We start from the raw sequence: 21413 nt of genomic DNA, 5'->3' as shown, positions 1-21413 counted from the left end.
ACCCTCCCTTGGAGACATCACAAGTCAGACAAACCCTGACCAGCAGGGAATGGGTGCCTTCTACTCCACCGGACAGGGTGGGAGGAACGACCCTGGAGCAGACCAAGATTCAGATCTACTGAGAAGACTCAAGAGAGAAGCCAGTGAGGAAGGAGGGAATCTTGTCTTACAAGAGAGCAGCATTAAGCTATGTGACACTCAGGATTGACACAAGGCCTATATAGACAATCCCTGACGCTGGAGTCGTTTTGCCTGGAGAGGTCATTTGAGACCATCTGTTTTCAGCCCTCAGTGACAGGCTTTGGGAGCCAAGCTTCACAGAGAGATGGCAGTGCACAAGACCCCACAGGCTAAGCAGCAGCAGAACAGGGGTCCAAACCCAGGTGGCCTGGCTCCCAGCATGAGCAGGATGTTCCTAAGCACAAATGTGCTCAGCCTGGCTCCAGTGTGGGGCGTCATTCCAGACAGCACAGGCAGAAAGTCCACCCAAGAAGACGGCGCACCCCACCAGTATACAGGTAGCCTCCTTTGCCAGCAATCAGCAGCTTCTTCAAATGCCTAATTACCTTGTCTACCCCTTGGAGAATGGAAAAAAGGCTCTTGTCCCTGTCTTGGCTTTGAGAGAATTTGGAAGGAGGCAGGGAACACACTTCGCACTCCTCTGCCCATGACGCCGATGACCCCTCCCCACCAGGGACGGTTTCCCATGATCTATTTCTGTGCTCTTACGTGACTAGAGAGGCCAATTGAGGCTCAACAGGTTCTACCACAATTCAGACAGCATTTCCACATGTGCAGGCCGGGTATGACTCTCACCTAGCAATTTACACAACTCGTCGAGCAACGCAAGCGAACACAATCATGTGATGGTTAAGAGTGAGGGCTTTGGAAGAGGCAGCCCAGGCTCAAGGCTGTGCCACTTGTCAGTCAAGGCTCCAGGCGCCTCCCCATGCTTCCTGTAAGCATCTGCAAAATGGCAGCAGAGCACCTACCTCCCAGGCTGCTGAGCCCGGGAGAATGCTGGGGAGCTTGGCAAAAGGCCTCGGAAGATCTCAGAAGAACTAGTCAGGGCGATTATTATTAATGGCTCCTGGCATGTGCATGCGTGTGTGCCTGCGTGCATGTGCCTGTGTGTGTGTGTGTGTGTGTGTGCGTGTGTGTGTGTTCCTCGCTTTGGCAATCTAGCAAAGCCTATTGACTACTACTCAGAGTGTTTCTATGGGCTCAGAATGGACCACGGTGATAAAGTACTTGCCTAATACATGAGGCTCTGTAAATGATCACCAGCACCAAGATAGTCATCATCATTGTCGTCATCATCATCAATAAGTTTCTAAAGTTCACAAAATAGCCAGGTGTGGTAGTATATGCCTAATCCTAGTACTCAGGGTAGGAGTGGGGTCAACCTGAGCTATATCGCCAGACTCTGTGTCTCAAAAAATCAAAAATGTCTCTGTGAGTTCAAAGCCAGTCTTGTCCACACAGCAAGTTCTAGGACAAACAGAACTACATAGTCAGACCCTGTCTAGGAAATAAAATGGTTAAAAAAACAACAACAAAAAAAAAAACAACAAAAAAAACAGTAAACAGTAAATATGCAGTAAATATGATGGCATATACCAACACTCAGAAAGTTGAGGTAGGCGAATTCTTGAGCAACAAGGTAAGGTCAAGGTCAACTTGGACTACATAGACATTCTCTCTGTCTCTCTCTGTGTGACTCTGTCTCTCTGTCTCTCTCTCTCTCTCACACACACACACAGAGGACTGGAGAGTGGCTCAGTTAGGATCACTAGCTGCTTTTCTAGAGAACCCAGGTTCAATTCCTGGCACTCACACAGCAGTTCATAACCATCTGTAATTCCAGTCCTGGGAGATCCAATGCCCTCTTCTGACCTCCTCAGGCACCAGGCATGCACATGGTACACAGACATACAAAGCAGGCAAAACAATTATACACATAGATAAATTAAAATAAATAAATAATATGTTTTGTTTTGATTTTTAAACAAAAAAAAAGCACACAAAATAAAAGGCTAAAAATTTTGTAAGGCCAACTTCACAGACCACTTAGGCTGTATGAATTAATACTAGGCTCAGACTCCAGCTACAGTAAAGCCTTAGCTCTCATCCAGGTTGTCTGAAGGTTACTCTGTGGTCCTGTCCCATCAGAGCCCTTCCTACAAACCAGCAGCTAGGTGCCACTGAAAGAGACGAGGTTCTGGGAGCAGCGTCCTCTCAACTCTAAGCATTTCAGGGCCATTTCCTTGGCTTCACTGCCTGCTTTTTGCAGGTAAGATCTCAGCAGGTGGGATCCCATCCATCCCCCCAAAACATCACCTGGAACAATGAACACAAACTCTGGATCCTGCCTTCAAACCCCCACACTCTGAAGCAGCCTGAAATCCTCCCATCCTCGACCTTACTGCACCCCACTATATGGGACACCTCTTCCCAAAGCTATTCTCTATCGTCCTGGGGCAAGGTGCTGGGACACCCTCAGCCCTTCCTCCAGCAAGGCAGAAGCAACACGAAACTGACCTCAGAGACCCTCAGAATGTCAGTAAGGAAAAGGCCCAGGAGCTCGGCAACTCAACGCCCCCAGCTGCAGGAGAAGGAAAGTGAGGCCACAGAGGGAGCAGGCTTGTCCAAGGTCACCTGAAAAGGAGGCAGAGGAGCCAGCGCTTAATCTAGACTCTCCTGGCTCTCTCTGCCCCGCTCCCTACAAAGCAAAAGGGGAAAGCCTGGAGGCTGGTGCCAAATTTAGTGAGAGATACAACAAGGAGCCCTAAAGATCAAGCATCCTAGATGAAGGTTACCAGAGCCCAAAGGTAGAAGAGAGAGGAGGGCAAATGGAGGAAAAGCTGGAGGCAGGCCGAGACTCTGAACGATCTCACAGGGATGCGGAATCCAGGTGGAGGACACAAGGTATCCTTGGAGTCAGCGCTGACAGGAGGCTATCTAGAAAAGAGGATTCCCACCTCCCCACCATCCCCAAAAATATCTGGGCACAGAAGCTGCAGGCAATTAAAAGGCACAGTAACCATGCAAAACCTGCAGCTGTTGCTGGGACTGTTGGATCCTACCTGGAGGGAATGGTGGCGTTAGGGGCCCCAGGGCAGGCCTGCCTCTATTCTCCGTGCACAACCCAGGCTTGAGCGTCCAGCAAGGCACCCTGTCCACCTGGCTGCTTGCCATCATCCCCCGACCCTGCTCAAGTTCAGACACCTGCTCTTGGCATCTCAAAACATCCTCTCTCCAGACTGCCAGGCTGCTGGGAATTGTATTTGTCTGTCTAGGGTAACAGCCACCCTCCCTCTGCACAGGCCCTTCTCCCACCAGGGCCTGCCACTGAACATGAGAGACAGCCCAGACTCCAACCCGCTCTACATCAGAGCCACCAGAGGAGGAGTTTAAATGCGGCCACCTGAGCTGCGCACAGACTCAGAGCCTGCATCCGAACACATCCCCTTGGCGATTCTGTTACAATTCAAAGATCCACTGTCTCACAGCTTCCCTGGACTGCCTGCGCTCTCTCAGATTGTTGACAATCTGACAGCTGTTACAGCTGTGTACGGACACGGTTAATTTGATTTCCTGTCTGGCAGCTGTGCAGAGGGGAAGGGACAGCTGAGGGTCTCAAAAACAAGATGAGGTAGGAGGGCATGGGGGCAGGAGAAGGCTGTGTGTACGGGTAGTGGTTTACTCTGTTCCCAAGCCCTCATCGTCCTTTGAGCCAAAGTGCCTGTAGGGAGAGAGATAATTGGCTAAGTGGTTCCAAGCATTTATGGGGGCGGGGGGGAACCCAACTACTCTTAGACGCCCCAGGAGTGGGACCAGAAGGGGCCCTACACTCTAGGAACACAATCTTTGGAAGCACACAGACAGGCCTATCACCTAAGATCGTCCAGGTTGTATACTGCAGATGGCCACCCAACTGAAGGGACGAACTAGAGTTAAATCTAGCCCATGCCTAGTCACAGGCACTAGGTACAAGGACACACCCACCCAGACAAAGGACCATTCTTGAGAGAAACATGAGTAAAAGTTTTTGTATGGATTTACAATGGCCCCACACAGACAGACCTGAATTCAAATCTTAATGCCTAATACCTACTTATTCTGTGATCTTGGGTAAGTTCTTTGACTTCTCTGGTCCTTCTCAATTACGGAATGTGGGTTATTAATGTCCTTCTTAAAAGAGACCAGAGAGGAAAGTCCCGGTATCCTCGTCACCTTGTGTGTTACAATATTAGTTCCATTCAAGTCCTGCCCTTCCTACCTTCCTGGCATCCCCACACCTACACATTCCTGACACACAGCCATGCTCGGAATGGCCTCAAGAGCCTAAATAAGAACAGCCAGGGAAAGCCCCAGTTTCCCATGGGACTTCCCAACATCCAGAGCATTCCTTCCTTCCTGGCACACGCCAGATCCATACCTTCCTCAGTGGGCAGAGAAGTTCCCTCTTCTGCCATTCCTTCTCATAGTGTCCAGGACTCAGCTCAACCAAAAGGGACAGGAAAAATCAGAGCCCAACTCTGGGCCATTGGGAATCCCACAGTGGAGTTAAAGATCCCAGAATCCTCAAGCTAGGGCCAAGTGGAGGTGCACTGTGCACAGGGCAGTGACAGGGTGGCTAGACAGAGACACCCATTTGTTAAGAAAGGCCGCCAGTCACCAGCAGTGGAGGCAGAAATTGTCTCCCTGTCCCTTCCTTAAGCAGGAAGAGCAGAGTGCGTCTGTCCCTCTTGAACTGATTCACCCTTAGGTGCCCACCGTAGCTGTCTCTATTCAGCCACCAGGTCAAGACCCAGAATAGCGCCCGGGCATCCTGCCAAAAGGTTGGGCCTCCGCCCCCTCATGCAACACTCATTCATCTAGGTGCCACCCACTGTGCTGGGTGCTGGGTGTTGGCAGCCAACACGACAGCACAGGGAGCAAAAGCTGCCCCCAAACAAGAATTCCCAGGACTTGCTGCTACAAGGGACAGAGAGGCAGCAACTTGGAAGAGTTACTTCTCCCGTCCCTTGGGCTGGGGAAACCAGAAATGCCATCCAAGAAAGCACCCTTGGAAACCAGCGTTTTCAGTCTTAGGTTTTTGCATCTTGTCTGGAGGCTGCTCAAGAAATTGGAAGAAGAGGGTGTAAGAAGGGACAAGGGACAGGAGGGAAACACCAGGCTTCTGGGCCCTCATGGCCATGTTTATCTAGGGAGGATTTTTTTTTTCTTAACCCAAAGGTTAAAGTGTTTCTATTTGAAATGTCTATTTACATTCCAGAGTCCAAAAAAAAAAAAAAAAAAAAAAAAGGCAGCCAAGCTCCAGGCCTATATCTGTCCCCAGCAGCGTCACAGACTCAGCATCAGAGCTGCTCAGGGGGAACATTCTTAGCCCTCTCCCTGAGCTGCCTGGGTGACTCACACCTCCCTCCTGCCAGCAGGGACTGTGCAATGGCTCAGAAGGCAGGTTGGGGATCTGGAGAGAGGGATTGGCTGGGGTATACTCAGGGACAGAAAGAACATGGCCCTAAACTTTCAGGATTTCTGGGGTCTAATTCAAAGAAGACAAGTAAATAAGAGGGAACTTGGGGTCATCTGGTGGCTCAATGTAGAACGGGTGGACAACTAGGGGCCACCCTAGGTGATGCTCCATATCCATTCCTTCACCTCCCAGGAGCCCACCTTAACACCCACAGGCCCAGGTTTGGGCGCCGAGGACAAGGGCTGTAGCTCAATTAGCCCTGGGCAAGAACCAGCCTTTGGAGCTCCATCCCAGAGGCCTGGTGGGCACACTGCTGGGCTGGTCTCCACAACTATGCCCTAGAAGAGGAGACTAAGTAGATATCCTCATCCATGTCCGGGCAGACAGTAAACCTTGTCCCAAGGAGTTTCCGAATCTTCTCAAAACATCCTTCTGACATTTCCCAAACCTACTGCAACCTTATCCCTGGACAGCTGAGAGCCAAATCATCCAAATCATCCAAATCCCAGGTACCTAGAGAGGCATACAGCTCCCACCTTCTAATTGGACTCTTCAGATCCACACCCACATATCCAGAGTCAAGGGCTCTAACACAGAGACACATATATTTTTTTTCTCTCTCTCTCTCTTACAAGTACCAAGCCAGTCACTGCCAGGAGGGGCCAAGCGGGCATGGGTCCAGCAGGCCCCTCCCTGGAGGAAGCATCTTGTGGTGCCAGCCTGGTGGGGAGGCTGTACCAGAAGGGCCTGATGCTGCCAACAGGTTCCTGGGAGCGAAAGAAGGAGTGGCCAGCTTTGGGGTGACTCCACCTCCCACCAAGGATCAAAAAAGTTTCCCCAGAGAAGGTGGCAGGGCTAGGAATCCCCAAGCTTATGTTAGGGCATCTTCAAGCCCACCTGAGTCAAAGTACCACTTTTCTGTCCTCAGGAACCGGACGAGCCAGGAGGGAGCTAGGAACTACAGCAGCCACAATCCTTCAACATCCCAGCTGCCAGTTTTTGCTCTATCCTATCCCATTGAGCCTCCTCCTTAAGGGTCTAAATCACAGAAATCTCCTGACCAAAAACTTGCCAAAGTCACTGTTCCCTGACCAGGTCAAACCAAGCCACAAAAGCCAGGACATTTCTGATTCCTATAGGTACCCCCCAGGTGTATGTTGCTTCTTCTGCTCAATTGTGGGGAGCAGAGAGCCTGAACACAGGTCACTGACCCACTTCCTCCCCTCTGACCATAGTGCCAACTAGGCCAGAATCCTCTAGGAAGCCCCAGCCCCTCACTGCTGAGCTGATCCTGCTGGAAGTGAGGCACCAGAGGGATGCAGCAGAGGGTAGCTAGGAGGCAGGGTGGAAAGGAGGGAAGAGAGGTTTCCCTAGAAGCACAGCTCTTCCAATCCATGGAACTCTCAAGAAAGTCTGAAGAAAGACCCCAGTGGGGCAAGACTCATGGTAAGATGCTCAATCCAGGTAGAAGGATGCCCAAGAGCTGAGGGCAGGTGGGGACACAGAGCCACTTACCTGCCACAGGGATGCTGTGCAGAGGAGTCCGTGGCAGGATTTCCAAGGATGGTTCCCGGCCTGACATGCCATCTGCTGAGAAACAGGACTCGGTCTCATAGATGGTTTGCAGCATCTCCACGAGCCCCTGTGCCTTGGGCACCAGCAGCATGCCAGGGAGGGGCCGCCCGAGGCGGAAGCCGGTGAGGGGAAGGTGGTCAGCCGGGCCAGCTGGCTGCTCAAGGATCCCTCAGGCCACTGCCGCTGGGACCCACAAGGCAAGGAGGCGCCTCATCCGGCCTGGGCGCTCTGGAGGCAGCAGAGGCAGGGAGGCTAATGAGGCTGTAGGAGGGCTCTCTACTACAGGAGCATGAACCAAGGCCTGTCCAAAGGTTCCAGGAGTTGGGCTATGGCTGGGTGCTCAGGGGACAGGAAGGGGAGCTCAGTGGGCAGGCAGGCTCTCTGTGTTCCCTCCCAGCGCCACCGGTGACAGCTCTGGGCCTGGCTCCCTGCTCCTCCTCCCCGAATGAGCCGCCGGCAGCTGGCAGGAGACTGAAATAGCAGTTGGGGGAGGGCCCTGTCTATAAATAGGTGGAGCATGCTCAGGGAGCCGCCGGCTGGCTGCCAGGAGCCCAGGCCTGGCGGAGGCCCCATGGGGGGGAGGCGCGTTCCACCCCAGGAGGAAGCGCCAGTCAAGGGGGAGGGGGGGGGCTGGGGTGGCCTGCACTCAGGGCCAAGGCCACAGACCTGGGTGGCCAGTGGCTGGACTGGTGAAGGGTGCAGGCAGGGGACCCAGCATCTGGGATCAGCTCTGGGTACTGCTGTGGGCAAACAATGGACCGGACACCAAGAAGCCAGCCTGGATCTGCTTCTGTCCCCCTTTCCGTGCAGAGCAAGGAAAGGAATCAAAAAGACTAGGGAGAGGTGACAGACAACCAAGCACCTGGTCTAACCTCACACCTCCTCCTAACAGCCTGTGGAGCTTGTTTAACTGCTGCCTTCCCACAGAGCTGGGAGATGCCTCCCTACACTCTTACTATCAAGGGGACCCTAAATAGCAGGAGGGTGGCAGCTCTCTCCCACCCATTCTAGAGTGCCACCTCTGGCAGTCAGGCGTCAGGCTTTCTGGGCTTTCTTTCAGAGAGCCAGAGCTGAGAGACTCTCTGGGTAGGCCTTGTTCAGCCCCAGCAGGGGGCTGGACAGCACCTGCCCATTCTCAGCTCTATCAATGTTTTCCTGGCAGTGTACCCAGTGCCCGTGCTGAGGGCATCACAAACACCATCGCCTTCATGCTAACAATGACCTCCAGAAAGAGGCCAAGACGGGGGGGGGGGGGGGGAAACTGAGGTACAGCAAGATGAAAGTCATTCCAGTCATAGACATGCTCCCATGAGAGGGATGGAGTTCTGAGGTTCCGACCACCATACCTGACAGGCTAAGGCATACACAGTCTGCCCCAGGGACAAGGATCTCCAGAGCCCAAATAGGAAGCTGTGGGGTTGGAGGCCTTCCAATTAGTCATAAAACTATTAGCATCCTGGCCTGGTGGAGTAGCCCCAGCTCTTTGGGCCTTCGTGGGCCATGGGGCCACTATGCCACCAAAGTTGGTGCCACCTGCCAGCACTCCCCACTGCTGACCTGCCCCTTCTCCCCAGGTTGTGCCTCCTACTGACTTGGCCCCCTGACCTCACTGGAACCTTTTAATAGACTGGTTATTCCTGGGTCTATATCCTCCTCCCCTTGTCTGACGTCACAGTTGCTATTTTGGACCCCTCCTGGCCCCTCCTTGCCCCCCACTCCAGGCACGGAGCCAGGGACACCTGTCCTCTCTCTGGACTGGATGACCTCACCCTACTGTCAGGAGCCTGGGAGAAGCTGTCTAACCAAGGACACGGTGGCTGTGGCTCCCAAGCTTCTGCCAGGATAGCAAGGGCCTCCTCCCTCAGGTAGGAAAACCATAGATGAGGATGGTAGAGGCAAGCTTTCCCAAGCATGGTGAGAGGCAGATGCTGCTGGGGACAGGGGTTTGGTTCCCAGAGGTAGACCAGGAACCAAACTGGGAGGGGTCTGATGCTACAGCCAAGGCAGATTCTAGAAGAAAAGGCAGTAGAGCTGAGCAACCCAGGCGCTTGGCACTGGAAGACATCACCTGTGGGCCACCCATTCCCCAACTGCATCCTGGCCAATTAGGTCCTCTTGAGAACAAGAGGGAAGACCAGGGTTTCCTCCAAAGAGAGCCACAGGCAGCAGACACAAGGGAGCCCAGAAAGCCAGGGACAGCAGCCCCTCCCAGCCGGCACTCCACCCACCCACGCTGGGAACAACCAGAAGGGCTGGCTAGCCCTGTCCTGGCTCACTCTACCTGCCCCAGGCATAGGAGAGAGGCAGGGAGTCCTGCTCAAGGGAGGTCAGCAGCCATGACAACCTGAGAGCAAGGCCCTCAGACTCTAGATTAGCCTGATGTCAAAAATCAAAGAGAACTTCCTTTCTTCTCTTTTCTTTTTCCTTCCTTTTTCTTTTTAATTTGGAGGCAAGGTCTCACTCAGTAGCCGAGGCTAGCCTCAAACTCACACTAATCCTCCTGACTCAGCCTTAACTCCTGCTGGGACTACAGGTTTAAGCTATCAAACTTGGTAACAAGGATTCTCTTCTTTACCACGTGTGGGCTCAGGGACAACAGTCAGCACCACCGTGACTTCTATTAGGAAGAGAAATCTTCAATGTAATTCCCAAAATCCTCCAAGGAAACATGAGAGTCAGGTCTAGCCGGAGGGAAGACAGACATCTTTTTTCTTCCAAGATGGAGACAATGTAACAAAGTCTTTCTAATAGCTAACCTCAACCTTCACTGCGACAATGCCCCTCTTTCTGCTTACATCTCCATTCCTATCTCCAGCTCCCAAGTCCTAGTCCACAAATCTCACCAAGTACTAAACTGAAGACATGGTACAGAAAACACATCCATAGCCAGCACCAGCAAATTCAAGCCCAGTTGGGGCTATAGAAGCAGCTCTATCCTCCCCAGCAGCATTACCTCCACCCCCTCCCTCTAAGGCTACACTATGGCCTCCAAATCCTCTAAAGCTGGGGCAGAGGGGAGAGCCCAATGCTACCTCCTTGAGCTCTTCCAGCTCTCACTTCCTTGGTCCAAAAGCTGGCATGGAGCCCTGATTGAATAGGCAGAGAAGTACTGCTTCGTGCAGTCAAAAAGCCTAAGGCTGGCCCTGAGACCCTGAACTGTGAGATGCCCCGGAAACATCAACCCTACCTACTACCCTCTACTTTTATCCTTTGTGCCCAGTCATGCTAGGACTCGTCATTATGGCCCAGGAACTACCACGAGCCAGGTCCACGGTTAGGTACTGGAGAAATCTTCTCATTTAAAACCAACTGCAAGAAAAATGTGGATATCTGCTTTGGCATCTACCTCCCCTCTGGGTTGACCCTGACTCCTCTCACCATCCAGTCCTAAGCCTTCAATCCCTCTGGGATGATGAAGCAAGGCAGAGAAAGAAAGAACAGATTCCAACCTGTCAAGGCACCTCAGTAGAGAAGGGAGACCATGGGTCTTTTCCCCAGACCCCTGCCCAGGCCAGCACTGACCCACTTTCTCCTCCTGGCTGGCTGGCTGCCCTCCCAGGGGCTCAGAAGCAGAGCCTGAGGCAGGGAGACAGGACGCCAAGGTTCCTGGCTCCACCCCACACCCATGCCCCAGTTTCTCTGGTCACCCCAAAGGGAGGGGGCAGCCGCCCTCCCTCCTGGGAAAGGGAAGGAGAGAAAGTGTAGAGGGTGCGAGGAGGTGCTGGGCAGACAGGTGTTATCGTGAAGCTCATCTCCCTCCCACGCTGGGCATCAGGAACCTGGATGCCTCCTCCAGGGCCCCACCAACAAACACCCAGACAGGATCACATGGCAGGCCACATTCTTGTCCCTCTCTGAGCAATGGCACCGAGAACAGGGTATGGCCAGGGCAGTCGAGGTCCTAGGTCCCAGGGAGGCTCCTTCAAGCCAGTGAGGCCAAATCAGACTGCTACAGATTCGATCGGTCTTTAACCCCATGGAGGAGAATGCATAGACAGCACTGGGTCCAGAAAAATAAAGAATGCCTGACCACAAAAAAAAAAAAAAGGGTGGGGGTGGAGGAGAGAAAGGAAGGAAAGCTGGGTGGTGATGGCACACGCCTTTAATTCCAGCACTCAAAGGCAGAGGCAGAAGATCTCTATGAGTTCAAGACTAGTCTGATCTAGAGTGAGTTTTGGGACAACCAGGACAACACAGAGAAACCTTGCCTTAAAAGAGAGAGAGAGAGAGAGAGAGAATGCCTCACTCTTTGCACCCTCCTCTGCCGAAAGAGAAAGGTAGAAAGGTAGACAGGAGCAGAGCGGCCTCTTCTGGGAAGCAGAATCCTCAGAGAGGTAGATGAGGTCAAGCGTTGGCATGCAGCCCAGCCCAGAAGTATACAAACTGAGAGCCCACTGCCCAAAGTGGTGGGCCCAGAAGCAGATCACTTAATCTCCTCCTGCTACCCCTCAACAGGAACTTGCATGCTGACTTACAGGCTGGGATGACAGGGACGGACTATTTCCTGTCTTCTTGCTCTGTTCCATCACAGTCCAGCCTCGGTGATGCCAAGCAAGGACTTGTCAAACCAAAAGTTCTTATGGTGAGAGAAAGCAGAGCACTGAGAGAAAGCGAACTGCTGTACCCACCCTGTGTCTGACTGCCCTAGGGAGAGGAGAGCAATTGGGGTCAGGATGTGGGGAGTGATGGGTCACACTCATCACTCCTTCCTGTCTGCTGCCTGTCCTGGGGCTCCAAATCTCTCTTTCGGGGGGGGGGGGGGCTTCTGCAAGGTGTCCACAGGGAACTGGACACCTAGGAGCTCTGGTTACAAATTGTGGTTTCACTCTATTTCTGTGGAATTCCAAGGTATGTATTCTCAGCTTCTGCCAGCCTCTGGGCATTAGCAGCCCCAATCCAGATGCCAGCTGAATTCAGAGAACAGATGCTGAGCCCCTCAGAGAGGAAAAGCTGTGTTCAGACTGGCTGTCTCCGTGGCAGAGGGCAGCTGGAGTCCACTAGAGTACCAGCTCCGGAACTGCAGGAAAAACTAGGGAAGGGCCACAGCAGTTCACCTCTTGCTGTAAGCGAAGACCCCTGTTTCTCTCACCCAGTCCTAAAAAGAAGTTCTATATTCTGTGCCCCCCCCCCACCTTTCTCTCCCTCCCACACATGGAAAAGACAGCATCTCCCCCTGCTGGGGGCAGCTGGAAAGCCAGCCAGGAGGCAGGTCACTAAGGATGCCTATCCTGCCAGAGCTCAGAAGCTGCCAAGCTGGTGCACACCTGCCAGCTCTGGGAGGGCGGCAGGAGGAGAACCTGGACCATCAGCATCTAGAATACAGTAAATCTCTCCCACTGAGTGGATTACGATAACCTTCTACTACTAGAGAACAAAGCCCTACTGCTAAGAAACGTCCTTCCCAAGCCACCAACAGATGTCCCTGGGCAGCTTCTGTACCCCTGGTCAAGGGTCAGCTCCCAACCCCCATGGGAAGCAGATATGAAAATGGCTCAGAGAAAGGAAGCAAGCAGCATTATTGCCAGTCACGCCTGATGTGCAAAGAGCAGAACTGAGGGGCCAGTGAACAGTCATCGGGCCTCTTCCATCCCTCTCACCATCCAGCCTAAGAGGATGAGACAGGAAGCCAGAGCTCTAGAGCCTGCCTGGTGCAACCCTTAGGGGCTGAACAAAGGCAAGAACAGGTCGACCCCAGGAGGACCCACAAACACAGTAAGAAGGTGGCTAGGGAACGAAGCGGGGGTGTTGGATTTCTCCCTTCTTCTTGCAGTTCGGTTTTCATCCAATGCCCTCAACTTCCCTTTCTCTAAGAGGGAAAATATTCACCTATCCATGCTTGCAGAAAACGATACAGCGACAGGGTGTGGTGGGAAGGACTGAAGCTGGGCAGGACAGACGCAGGACTTGTCACACTGCAGGACAAGACAGCTGGGGACAAAAGGCAGCTGCTACTCTGACCACACTAACCTGGGACCTCCTGGGAAACTCTGGAGGGTCCAGCTCAAGACATCTGGCTATATCCTCATGGGCACATGTCCGGACACACCCAAACATAAAGCTACCTCGAGTCCCACCCACAGACTATTCCTGGCAGCACTGAGCAGGGTCCCAGCAGAGAGGAACAGGAGCTGTGACCCCAACTTAGGAATCTACCAAGAGGAAGAGGGTGATCTATTTTGCACTCAGCAGAAGGCCAAGACTTCCTTCCCCACACGGTATACCCAAGCCTAAGGCATAAGGCCCTGTAAGGCTCCACCAGAAAAAAGGTATGGAACAAGAGACACTCCAGCAAGGGAAGAAGCCACCACCACAAGTAGCATGAACATTCAGCTGTATCCAGGGAAATGCCTCCAGCACTGTCCCAGGCTACCCGGAGAGATTCACACCATCTCAGGTACCCAAAGCTCTCATGTTGAAGGCAGGCATCGGGGCAGAGAGAGATCCAGGCCCTCCCAGAGCCCAGAGCCATCGATTCCCAGGTCTGCCTCACAGTTGGCCTCTGGCCTTTGTCCTTTTTTTCTTTTTCTTTCTTTTTTTTTTTTTGTGATGTTCTCCACTCTTGACCCCTTCAATCCTTGACAGCTCAGACACTGGCAGTCAGCTGGCCTGGGCAGGAAACCCACACAGCCCATTGTATCCAAAACTGCCCCAGGAGGCTCCTCTCCAACCTCCCAGCTCTTACCAGACTCGTTGGGAGAGTTCATGCCGGCTCTGGGCCTGCAGGAAGCTGGCGTTGGGGGCTGGGACGGGAGGGGGTGGAGCTGCGGTGATGTCAAGAGAGACAGACGATAACAGACAGACGGATGGGACGGGAGCCCGGGGCCGCAATGCCTCTAATGCCCATCCAAGGCCATCCTTCGGGGTGAGGCAGTCAGGCACTCAGAACGGCATCCCTGGGGAGAGACGGAGCAGGGTTAGCGGTCCCTAACTCGGGACTCTGAGAGCCAAGGGAGACCTTGGAGCGGTCAGCTTGTGCCTGGGAAGAGAGGGAGGGCCACCTGACCAGGGCACATAGGAAATAAACAGAGCTGGACTAGACTCTTATTTCTTCTCTTCCTAATTGATACCCAAGGGACAGGAAACGACCACATCAATCTCTGCAGGCATCACAGTCCAGTGCCAGGTGTGGAGCTCTTACAGACTCCGGAAGGTGCCTAAGTCACCAAGGATGTACAGGAAGATTCTGACCACAATTTGTGGCAACGGGAAAGACTGAGCTGATCTGGGATCCCTCGCAGAATCTCAGGGAGAAAGCTACTGGGTACTTTAGCATATGCCTTTAGTTCTAGAACTTGAGAGGATCAGAAGTTCAAGGTCAAACTTGACTATGTAAGCTTAATGCTAGCCAGGGCTACTGGAGATCCTGCCTCCAAAAAACACCAGGGCCAGTGAGCAGGCTCAGCAGGTATAGGTGCTTGTTACCAAGCCTGATGATCAGAGTTCAATCCTACCCACACGGTAGAAAGAAAGAATCAACTCATAAAAGTTGTCCTCTGACCTCCATGTATTCATTGTGTCATCTATGCACCCACACATATACATCTACACATATAAATAAATGTAATTAAAAAATATTAATAAGCTGGGTGGTAATGGTGCACACCTTTAATCCCAGTAGAGGCAGGTGGATCTCTGAGTTTGATGCCAGCCTGGTCTACAGAGCTAGTTCACAAAGAAACCCTGTCTCAAAACAAAAACAACAACCATAATAATAATAGTAATAATAATAATAAAATGTTTAAAATTCAGGTGGGTGATAGTGATGCACGCTTTTAATCCCAGCACTCGGGAAGGAGAGGCAGGCAGATCTCTGTGAGTTCGAGGCCAGTCTGGTCTACAGAACTAGTTCTAAGACAGCCAAGGCTACACAAAGAAACCCTGCCTTCAAAAACAAAAACAAACAAACAAACAATTTTTTTTTTTAAGTTCAGGAAGGAACTGACACCCAGCCCAGCAGTTCTGGGACTCTCAGGCCAGGCATCCTCTCCATGTGTTCGAAGCCTTTGCCACCCATCTCTGGAAACGAAACATACGTTCTTGTCTTCCCAACACCACGAGGAGTCAGGGCACAAGAGTGTGTTTCATGAACTAGGAAAGTCAAACAGGTTCAGCACTCGCTGTAGATGTGCTGAAGTTTCTGGGCCCCAACCCAGAGCTTTGTGTGCTGCTTAGGTTGTGGAAGTAACTATGAAATCCAGCCTGTGTACTGCCTGTCAAGCAATGACCCGACATGTACTGAATCTCCCAGAACAAGGGACACCTTTTCCTAGTTTAGACAAAGGCACCAAAAGGTCCAGTGGTAACCAATGTCAATGGAGTAATGGAGAATGTAGTAAAGGACCATGGGTCACGCCAGAGTCCACACCCTAGCCCCATAGTTAATCTCCAAGCCTTAGACACTAGGCAGCACCCACCTGGACCAATCCCTAAACAGCCCTCGATTCACCCAGACATGATCTCATTCATTTGCTTCCAAAAGAAGTCAGGCTCTCCAATGTCCTATGAGAGCAAGTGTCAGGAAGCGACCAGAGCTACCAACCTTAAAGCCCTAACTCTGCTCCTTAACCCCAAGCAGGCAATCAGCTCTATCTCCCAGACAGCCGCCCCTCCTGCCAGTATTAAATCTCTATAAACCCCCCCATCCTCATCAAAGATTCCCAAGGGTGAGGTCCAGCTGGAGCCTAGAAGCCCCCAACCTTCCTTGGCAGGGCCACAAGAAGGCAGGCAAAGATGCAGGGTTCCTGGGCCCGCTGCTCCCCGCTGCTTGGGACTCTGTGGCTACAGAAAGGTATATTCAGATCGGGATTCAGGACTGAAAGATGGAGGCTGAAGACAGAAGAACCTGCACAGGTCTGGGACCAAGTTCAGGAATGCAGCAGGTGGGGCTGCTGGTGTCCTGGCAGGGCTCGCGTGGGCAGGCCAGCTCAGCCGGAGCCCACACCAAGACTGGCGCCCAGTCCCGCTCACACCCTTTCCCGTGGGTTGAGGAGCACAGGTTCAGAAATTCCCACGGCTGGCAGCAGCCTAAGTAGCACAGCCCATCTATTTAGTGAGAGAAACCTCCAAGGCAGGACACTGGAGAGGAATAGCTCCCAAGGGGCCCATAACTGGTGACGCTCAGCCCTCAGCCCCCTTATCCTCACCTAGCAGCACTGAGGAAGGAAACAGCCCCTTGGACTCACACAAGTGGGCTCAGGATGGACTCATACTCTACCCTCCTCACGGCGTGGGACCCAGGGGCCCTATCCACCTGCAAAGGGCATCTCCCCCGTTCACAGGTCTTCCAAGTGAACAAGAACCACCAGCATGACTTCCTGGGAAACAAAGAAGCCTTCACAGCCCCATCAGGACAGGTCTAGCTTCTTGTCTAGGACGGGGCGAGGGAAGAGCGGACAGCCTGAGCTCTTCGCACCTCTTCAGCAGAGATGTGGCCCCACTACTGTCACATGAAGGTCTCTGTAGGTAGCTGGGGGCCACGAGCTCTGTACCTGATGAACTACCCACCACAGGGACAACAACCCAATGTATACCTCCAGCACCCCCAAGGTCTTGCTCCCCTCTCAACTCTGTCCTTTTTCCTGACTAGTCCAGGGTCTGAACCTACCTTCTACTCCATCCAGGGTACTGGGGCAAGGAAGAGTGTAGGGGAGGGCAGAACCCCCACCTACAAGCTCTGCTGAGGTGAAGAAGGCAGAAACCCTAGGGAGGCAACCCTGCTTCAGTGTCTAGCAATAAAAACTCCAGCAGAAGGTGGGAGGTCGAGCACAAAGGAAAAGGTGACCAGAGCCGTACAGTGTCCCGAGGGTCACAAGTTCACTACACCTTCCTACAGAGATCCTGTCCCTCAGACCGCTCCTTCCAAATTCCCCTCCACAATCATGAGGCCTCCCACTCCCGACCCGCCAACTCTGAGCCTGAGAAAGGCTTGAGCTCCCAGCCCAGGGCCACTCTCAGGTCAGGGGCCACACCCTACGTCACAGAGAACAGGGCCCAGCAGTTTGAAACACGGCCTCTGCATCCGAGACAGGCTTCACTTATCCCAACCCCTCACTGCCTGGCAAAGCTCAAAGCCCAGACGTATCCCACCCAAAGGCACCAGCAGTTTCTCATCTCAGCTCCTCCAGCTACAGTCACGGTAGACAACTACTCCCAGCCTCCTCCGGAGCTTCCACTGCCTTGGGCCTCCCACCCCCCAAGCTGAGCCAACAGAAGTCCAGGAGGATGGAAGCCATGCAGGCCCCAAACTAGGGAAAGAAGGAAGGCAACAAGGGAGGGAAAAAAGGCACCAGGCTGACAAATTCATTTTTGCAATAGGCCCATTTCTGTTTGTCTGCTCAGACGCAGCTCCAGGCATCTGCACAAGCCAGATGGAGGAGGTTGCTATTTCTAGAAAAAAAAAAAAAAAAAGAGGGGGGAAGGGAGGAGGTGGAGACAGAGGGCATTAGACAGGGTCTGTTTGCCCTAAAACCTCAGACAGAATGATGATACCCCCCCCCAGCACTACCAGACAGGGTTCCCATTCAAGAAAGGGCTGAGGCTGGGGCTGGGGTGAGGTGGGCAGGGGGAGAAGAAAGGGAGAGAAAGTTTAATTAGCCAAAGTCAGCTACAATAGGCCCCTCACGGGCTGCATCAGGTTTTCATTCATGAGCAAGCAACATGCTCCAAAGTGCCAAGAACTGCCGCCCCCCCCCACTGTCTCTTTCTCACACCACCCCCCAACAGGAGTGAGTCCTCTAGCAGGCTGGCTGAGCCTGATGCTGTGTTCCAGACATCCCTCCTCAAAGGGATGTGAGTAGGAAGAATTCATTATTAAAGAGCAGCTGGTACTTCAGCACCAACTGCATTACCCCCAGCTCCTAGGAGCCCCCTCCTCTGCCTTAAGGAAACAACAATGCCCCCCCATCCCCAAGCCCCCATATCTAAGCACACCGCTAAGATATCACCCCTAAGAAACGGAAAGCAAAGCTCTTATCTCTGCAGCGACTTGGGGTGGGAGGTGCATGTGACACCGTTACCCCCACTCCAGATTACATGTTCCTTGGAGGACACAGTGAGGATGAGGAGGGACTGGCCCAGGCCAGTCATTTTCTACATGCCTGCCGCCCCCCCCAAAACGTGCATCTGGGACCTCTCTGGCCCCCAGTGTGTCAAGAGATGCTAGGAGCCTACTCCTTTAATTCAGCTAGTTTCATCTTTGACAAGACCTAGTCCAGATCCAAGTCTAAGTGGAACGAGAGAGAGAAGGTTTAAGAAAGAAGGAGGAAGCAAACCAAGTTCTCCCCAAGCTTTGTTGTTCAAGGGAAAGAAAAGGGAAGATTGGAAGGAAAAAGCAGGCAGCCCCCAACATGGCTCCATGGACCCATCTCAACACCCTGCATGGGCTCCTGGCTCCCAGTGTATGGGGCTTCAGAAACTGAGGTGCCTCCCTGCCTATAGCCTTAGCACCAAAGTGGAGAGCCAACAGGACCCAAAGTCCTCAATCTCCCACCCCCTGCCTCCTTTTGTTCCTTGGATCTGGCTCTATCATTCCCTCCCATTGAACCCTAAACCCCTCTCTTCATTCCTATCCCCAAGATCCAAAGCTAATTCCAGGTCCCAGAAGCATAGTGGTCACTGTCAGAACGCTGAGTCCCTTCCGTACACCCCAAAAGCAACTGCAGCCTCTACCCTTCCTCTTCAGGAACAAAGCGCATCTTAGAAGGGCCAAACGCAGGGACATCAAGTGGTCACCTTCTCCCCGAAATGAAGCACACCCTACTCCCGCCCCCAGCTCCTAGATTAATTACTTATCACCCAGCCAGTTCTCATCTTCCTAAGGGCCTCAGGGATGGGTGGGGTGGGGAAGCCGACTCCCCCAAGTTAACAAGGCACTATTAGAACCCCTGCCCCATGAGAAACAAACCCAAGATGAAAACTGGGCGGGGGGGGGGGAAGGAGGAGAAATCTACCCTAGCCAAGGAAGATCACCAATTCATCTTCCAGTCTTTTCCTGAGCTCAAGGGTGTCAGACAGAAGAGGGTGGTAATAAACGCAGTAACGCCTCACAGGCGAGGGGGTGAGAATAATGGCACAGAGAAGTAAGGTGGGCCCCGCAGTCCCCTTTCACCTGCATGGACGTCAAGGACATAAAATCAAGCGTATATTCTTAGCCACTTGGAGAAGCACAGTGGGTGGGCTGCGCCCCTCACCGCAAAGTAACAAGAAAGGGGTGTCCAGTGAAAAGAGGGTCTGCCCAGAATCCAGGTGCAAAGCTCAAATCGCTGTTGCAACGGATTATGAACTGCCAGGGAGGAGACAAATCAGACAGCCCCGGCTGGTCTGCGGGCCATTTGGGGGCGCGGGGTGCGGGAAGATCGGCCCCTCCCTTACCTGCAGAGAAGGAGCCCTGCAAGGGAGGGGTGGGGAGGGGCGCGCGCGGCGAGTCAGAGGCGATGCTCCCCGGTCCCGCGACACCCCCAAGGGGTGCGGGCTGGCTCGGCGCGCGCGCCCGGAGGAAGGACAGGGGCGCAGGGAGCCCGCGGGCAGCGACGGCGGGAGGACCGAACGCGGCTGGGCGTCCCGGGGCCACGAGAGGTAAGGTCCAGGCGGATGCGGCGCGCTCACCCGCTGCGGCTCGAGCTCCGGCTTCGCGGGCGGCGGCGGCAGCAGCGGCGGCAGCAGCAGCGGCAGCGCCTCCTCGACGGCTCCTCCATCTTTGCGGCGGCTCCTCCGGCTCTGCTCGCCGCCGCCACCAACAACAACATTCAGAGACGTCACTCCCGTCACGTGATCCGACCCCGAGCTAAAAATAGACCTAGACCCCCCCTCTTCGGGTTTCAACCACGAACCCCTCCCCTTCCAGCTGGCCCTCCCCCCAGATGGGCGGGGCCAATAGCGCCACCGTGACAGCTCCTTAAAGGGCCGGTACTCAACCCAAGGTTAGGCTGGGACGGAGGTGGCCGAGAACGGACCCGACCTCTGAGCCAAGTAATGAAATGAGTGTAACCCGGATCCCGGCTGCTGCGGGACTTGGATGTGTGGATCTATGATTTTGTTCTCTGCGCTTTGTCGACTTCCTTTACAAACAGTGGATGGTGCAATCTTTGCTCGCCTGAGCTGTTCCCTAACACGCCCTTCCCCTGCTAGGGGGAGGGTATGTAGTGTGTGGGGGGTGGAATCCTAGGGGCTGCCAGGGAAGTGGAAGACCCTGCAGGGGCAGCGAGGCTGGAAGCTTAGCTTGAACAGGCCTCTAGCCCACCGTGCCTAAACCGCAGAAACGCCGCATCTTGATGAAGAAACCCCTTGGAGAAAGCCAGCGTTGGTTGTAAACTGTCCCTGGCCTTCAAAGGAGCAAACCAAGAACCTAAAAGACTGCTGGCCTCCAACTTTGGTGCCATCCTCACTACATGTCAATAGGATACAACATGACAGTGTTATTAAACCTACATAGTATTTTCAATGACCTAGCAATTCCCCTAGCAAAAATGTATTCTCAGGAAATATTGCATAGAAAGAGGTTGTTTATAATAATGTGAACTGTTAGAAACAACCTAAATATCAGTTAGGTATCTGCAAATAAGCTAAGAGACATCCATTCAGTGAGCTATCATCCAGATGCTAAAAATTATATGTAAAGCCAGCAATTAATCTACTTATCTGAACATGTTTCTGCAAAAACTTAGAAAGAGCTGGCCATTGTGTTGTCAAGTAATGAGCCTTAAGGACAAGTGACTGTCCTTAAGATCCCTAAAAAACAGCCATGATATTGCAAAAAAAAAAATATTATATAGATCTACAGTCTGGACCATAGCTTAGAAGTAGAACATGTGGTTAGCATATGAGGCCTGTGTTCAATACACAGCTCCAAAAACAAGACAACATGGTTACACTGACATGCTCATTTTACACACATACACACTTTTATTTTATTTTATTTTGCCTTTCCAGACAGGGTTTCTCTGTGTAAAAGTCCTGGCCATCCTGGAATTCTCTCTGGAGACCAGGCTGACCTCAAAGTCGCAAAGATCCACCGGACACTACCTCCTGAGTGCTAGTATTAAAAATGTGTGCCATTACTGCCTGGCTTACACACACACACACACTCACACACACTCTAAAGCAGAGGGTGTGGGTGAATGCCTGTAGTCTCTGCACTTGCAAGACAGAGGCAAGAGGATCTCTGCAAGTTCAAGGCCAAACAGCTTCCTAGAGAGAACTTATCTCAAAAAAGCCAAATGAGAGAGAGATCAAGATACCAAGACCATTCTCCACTATAGTGAATTTGAATTCAGTGCCAGTCTGAGCTTCATGAGATCCTATTTCAAAAATAAAAAGGTGTATGGGGGAGGAATCAAAGCAAGACCCCACAAGAATATTG

At 52.8% G+C, this 21413-nt stretch overlaps 1 protein-coding gene and 1 non-coding gene across 7 annotated transcripts in view; one reads left to right on the top strand and one right to left on the bottom strand.

Annotated features, from left to right (window-relative positions):
• The window catches only part of Hdac5 (histone deacetylase 5), a 34995-nt gene extending 15181 nt beyond the window's left edge, over nt 1-19814 (bottom strand). Inside the window, exons 1-4 of one of the 6 annotated variants that reach the window (XM_087909936.1) lie at nt 19661-19814; nt 13740-13950; nt 6998-7069; nt 2542-2658 (exon numbers count right to left, since the gene is read on the bottom strand). Coding sequence is in view for 4 of the 6 variants with exons in the window: in XM_085695843.2 (XP_085551969.1) it covers nt 6998-7148 (151 nt within the window). In the remaining 2 variants the exon portion in view is untranslated. Of the gene's footprint in view, nt 1-2541; nt 2659-6997; nt 7286-13739; nt 13951-19660 lie in introns of those variants that run through there. The other 5 variants (XM_085695843.2, XM_085695844.2, XM_085695845.2 and 2 more) reach the window with 5 other exon arrangements.
• An 855-nt stretch (nt 19815-20669) lies between these two features.
• On the top strand, nt 20670-20801 carry LOC125408105 (small nucleolar RNA SNORA33). Its single transcript, XR_007234382.1, has one exon. It is a non-coding gene; the product is annotated as a small nucleolar RNA SNORA33 (small nucleolar RNA).
• The last annotated feature ends 612 nt before the right edge of the window (nt 20802-21413 follow it).

Source organism: Myodes glareolus, chromosome 9 (genome assembly GCF_982192425.1).
Source record: "Myodes glareolus chromosome 9, mMyoGla1.1, whole genome shotgun sequence".
Lineage (NCBI taxonomy): Eukaryota > Metazoa > Chordata > Mammalia > Rodentia > Cricetidae > Myodes > Myodes glareolus.
Note: the sequence above shows the minus strand (reverse complement) of the source record. Positions and strands in the feature narration are given on the sequence as shown.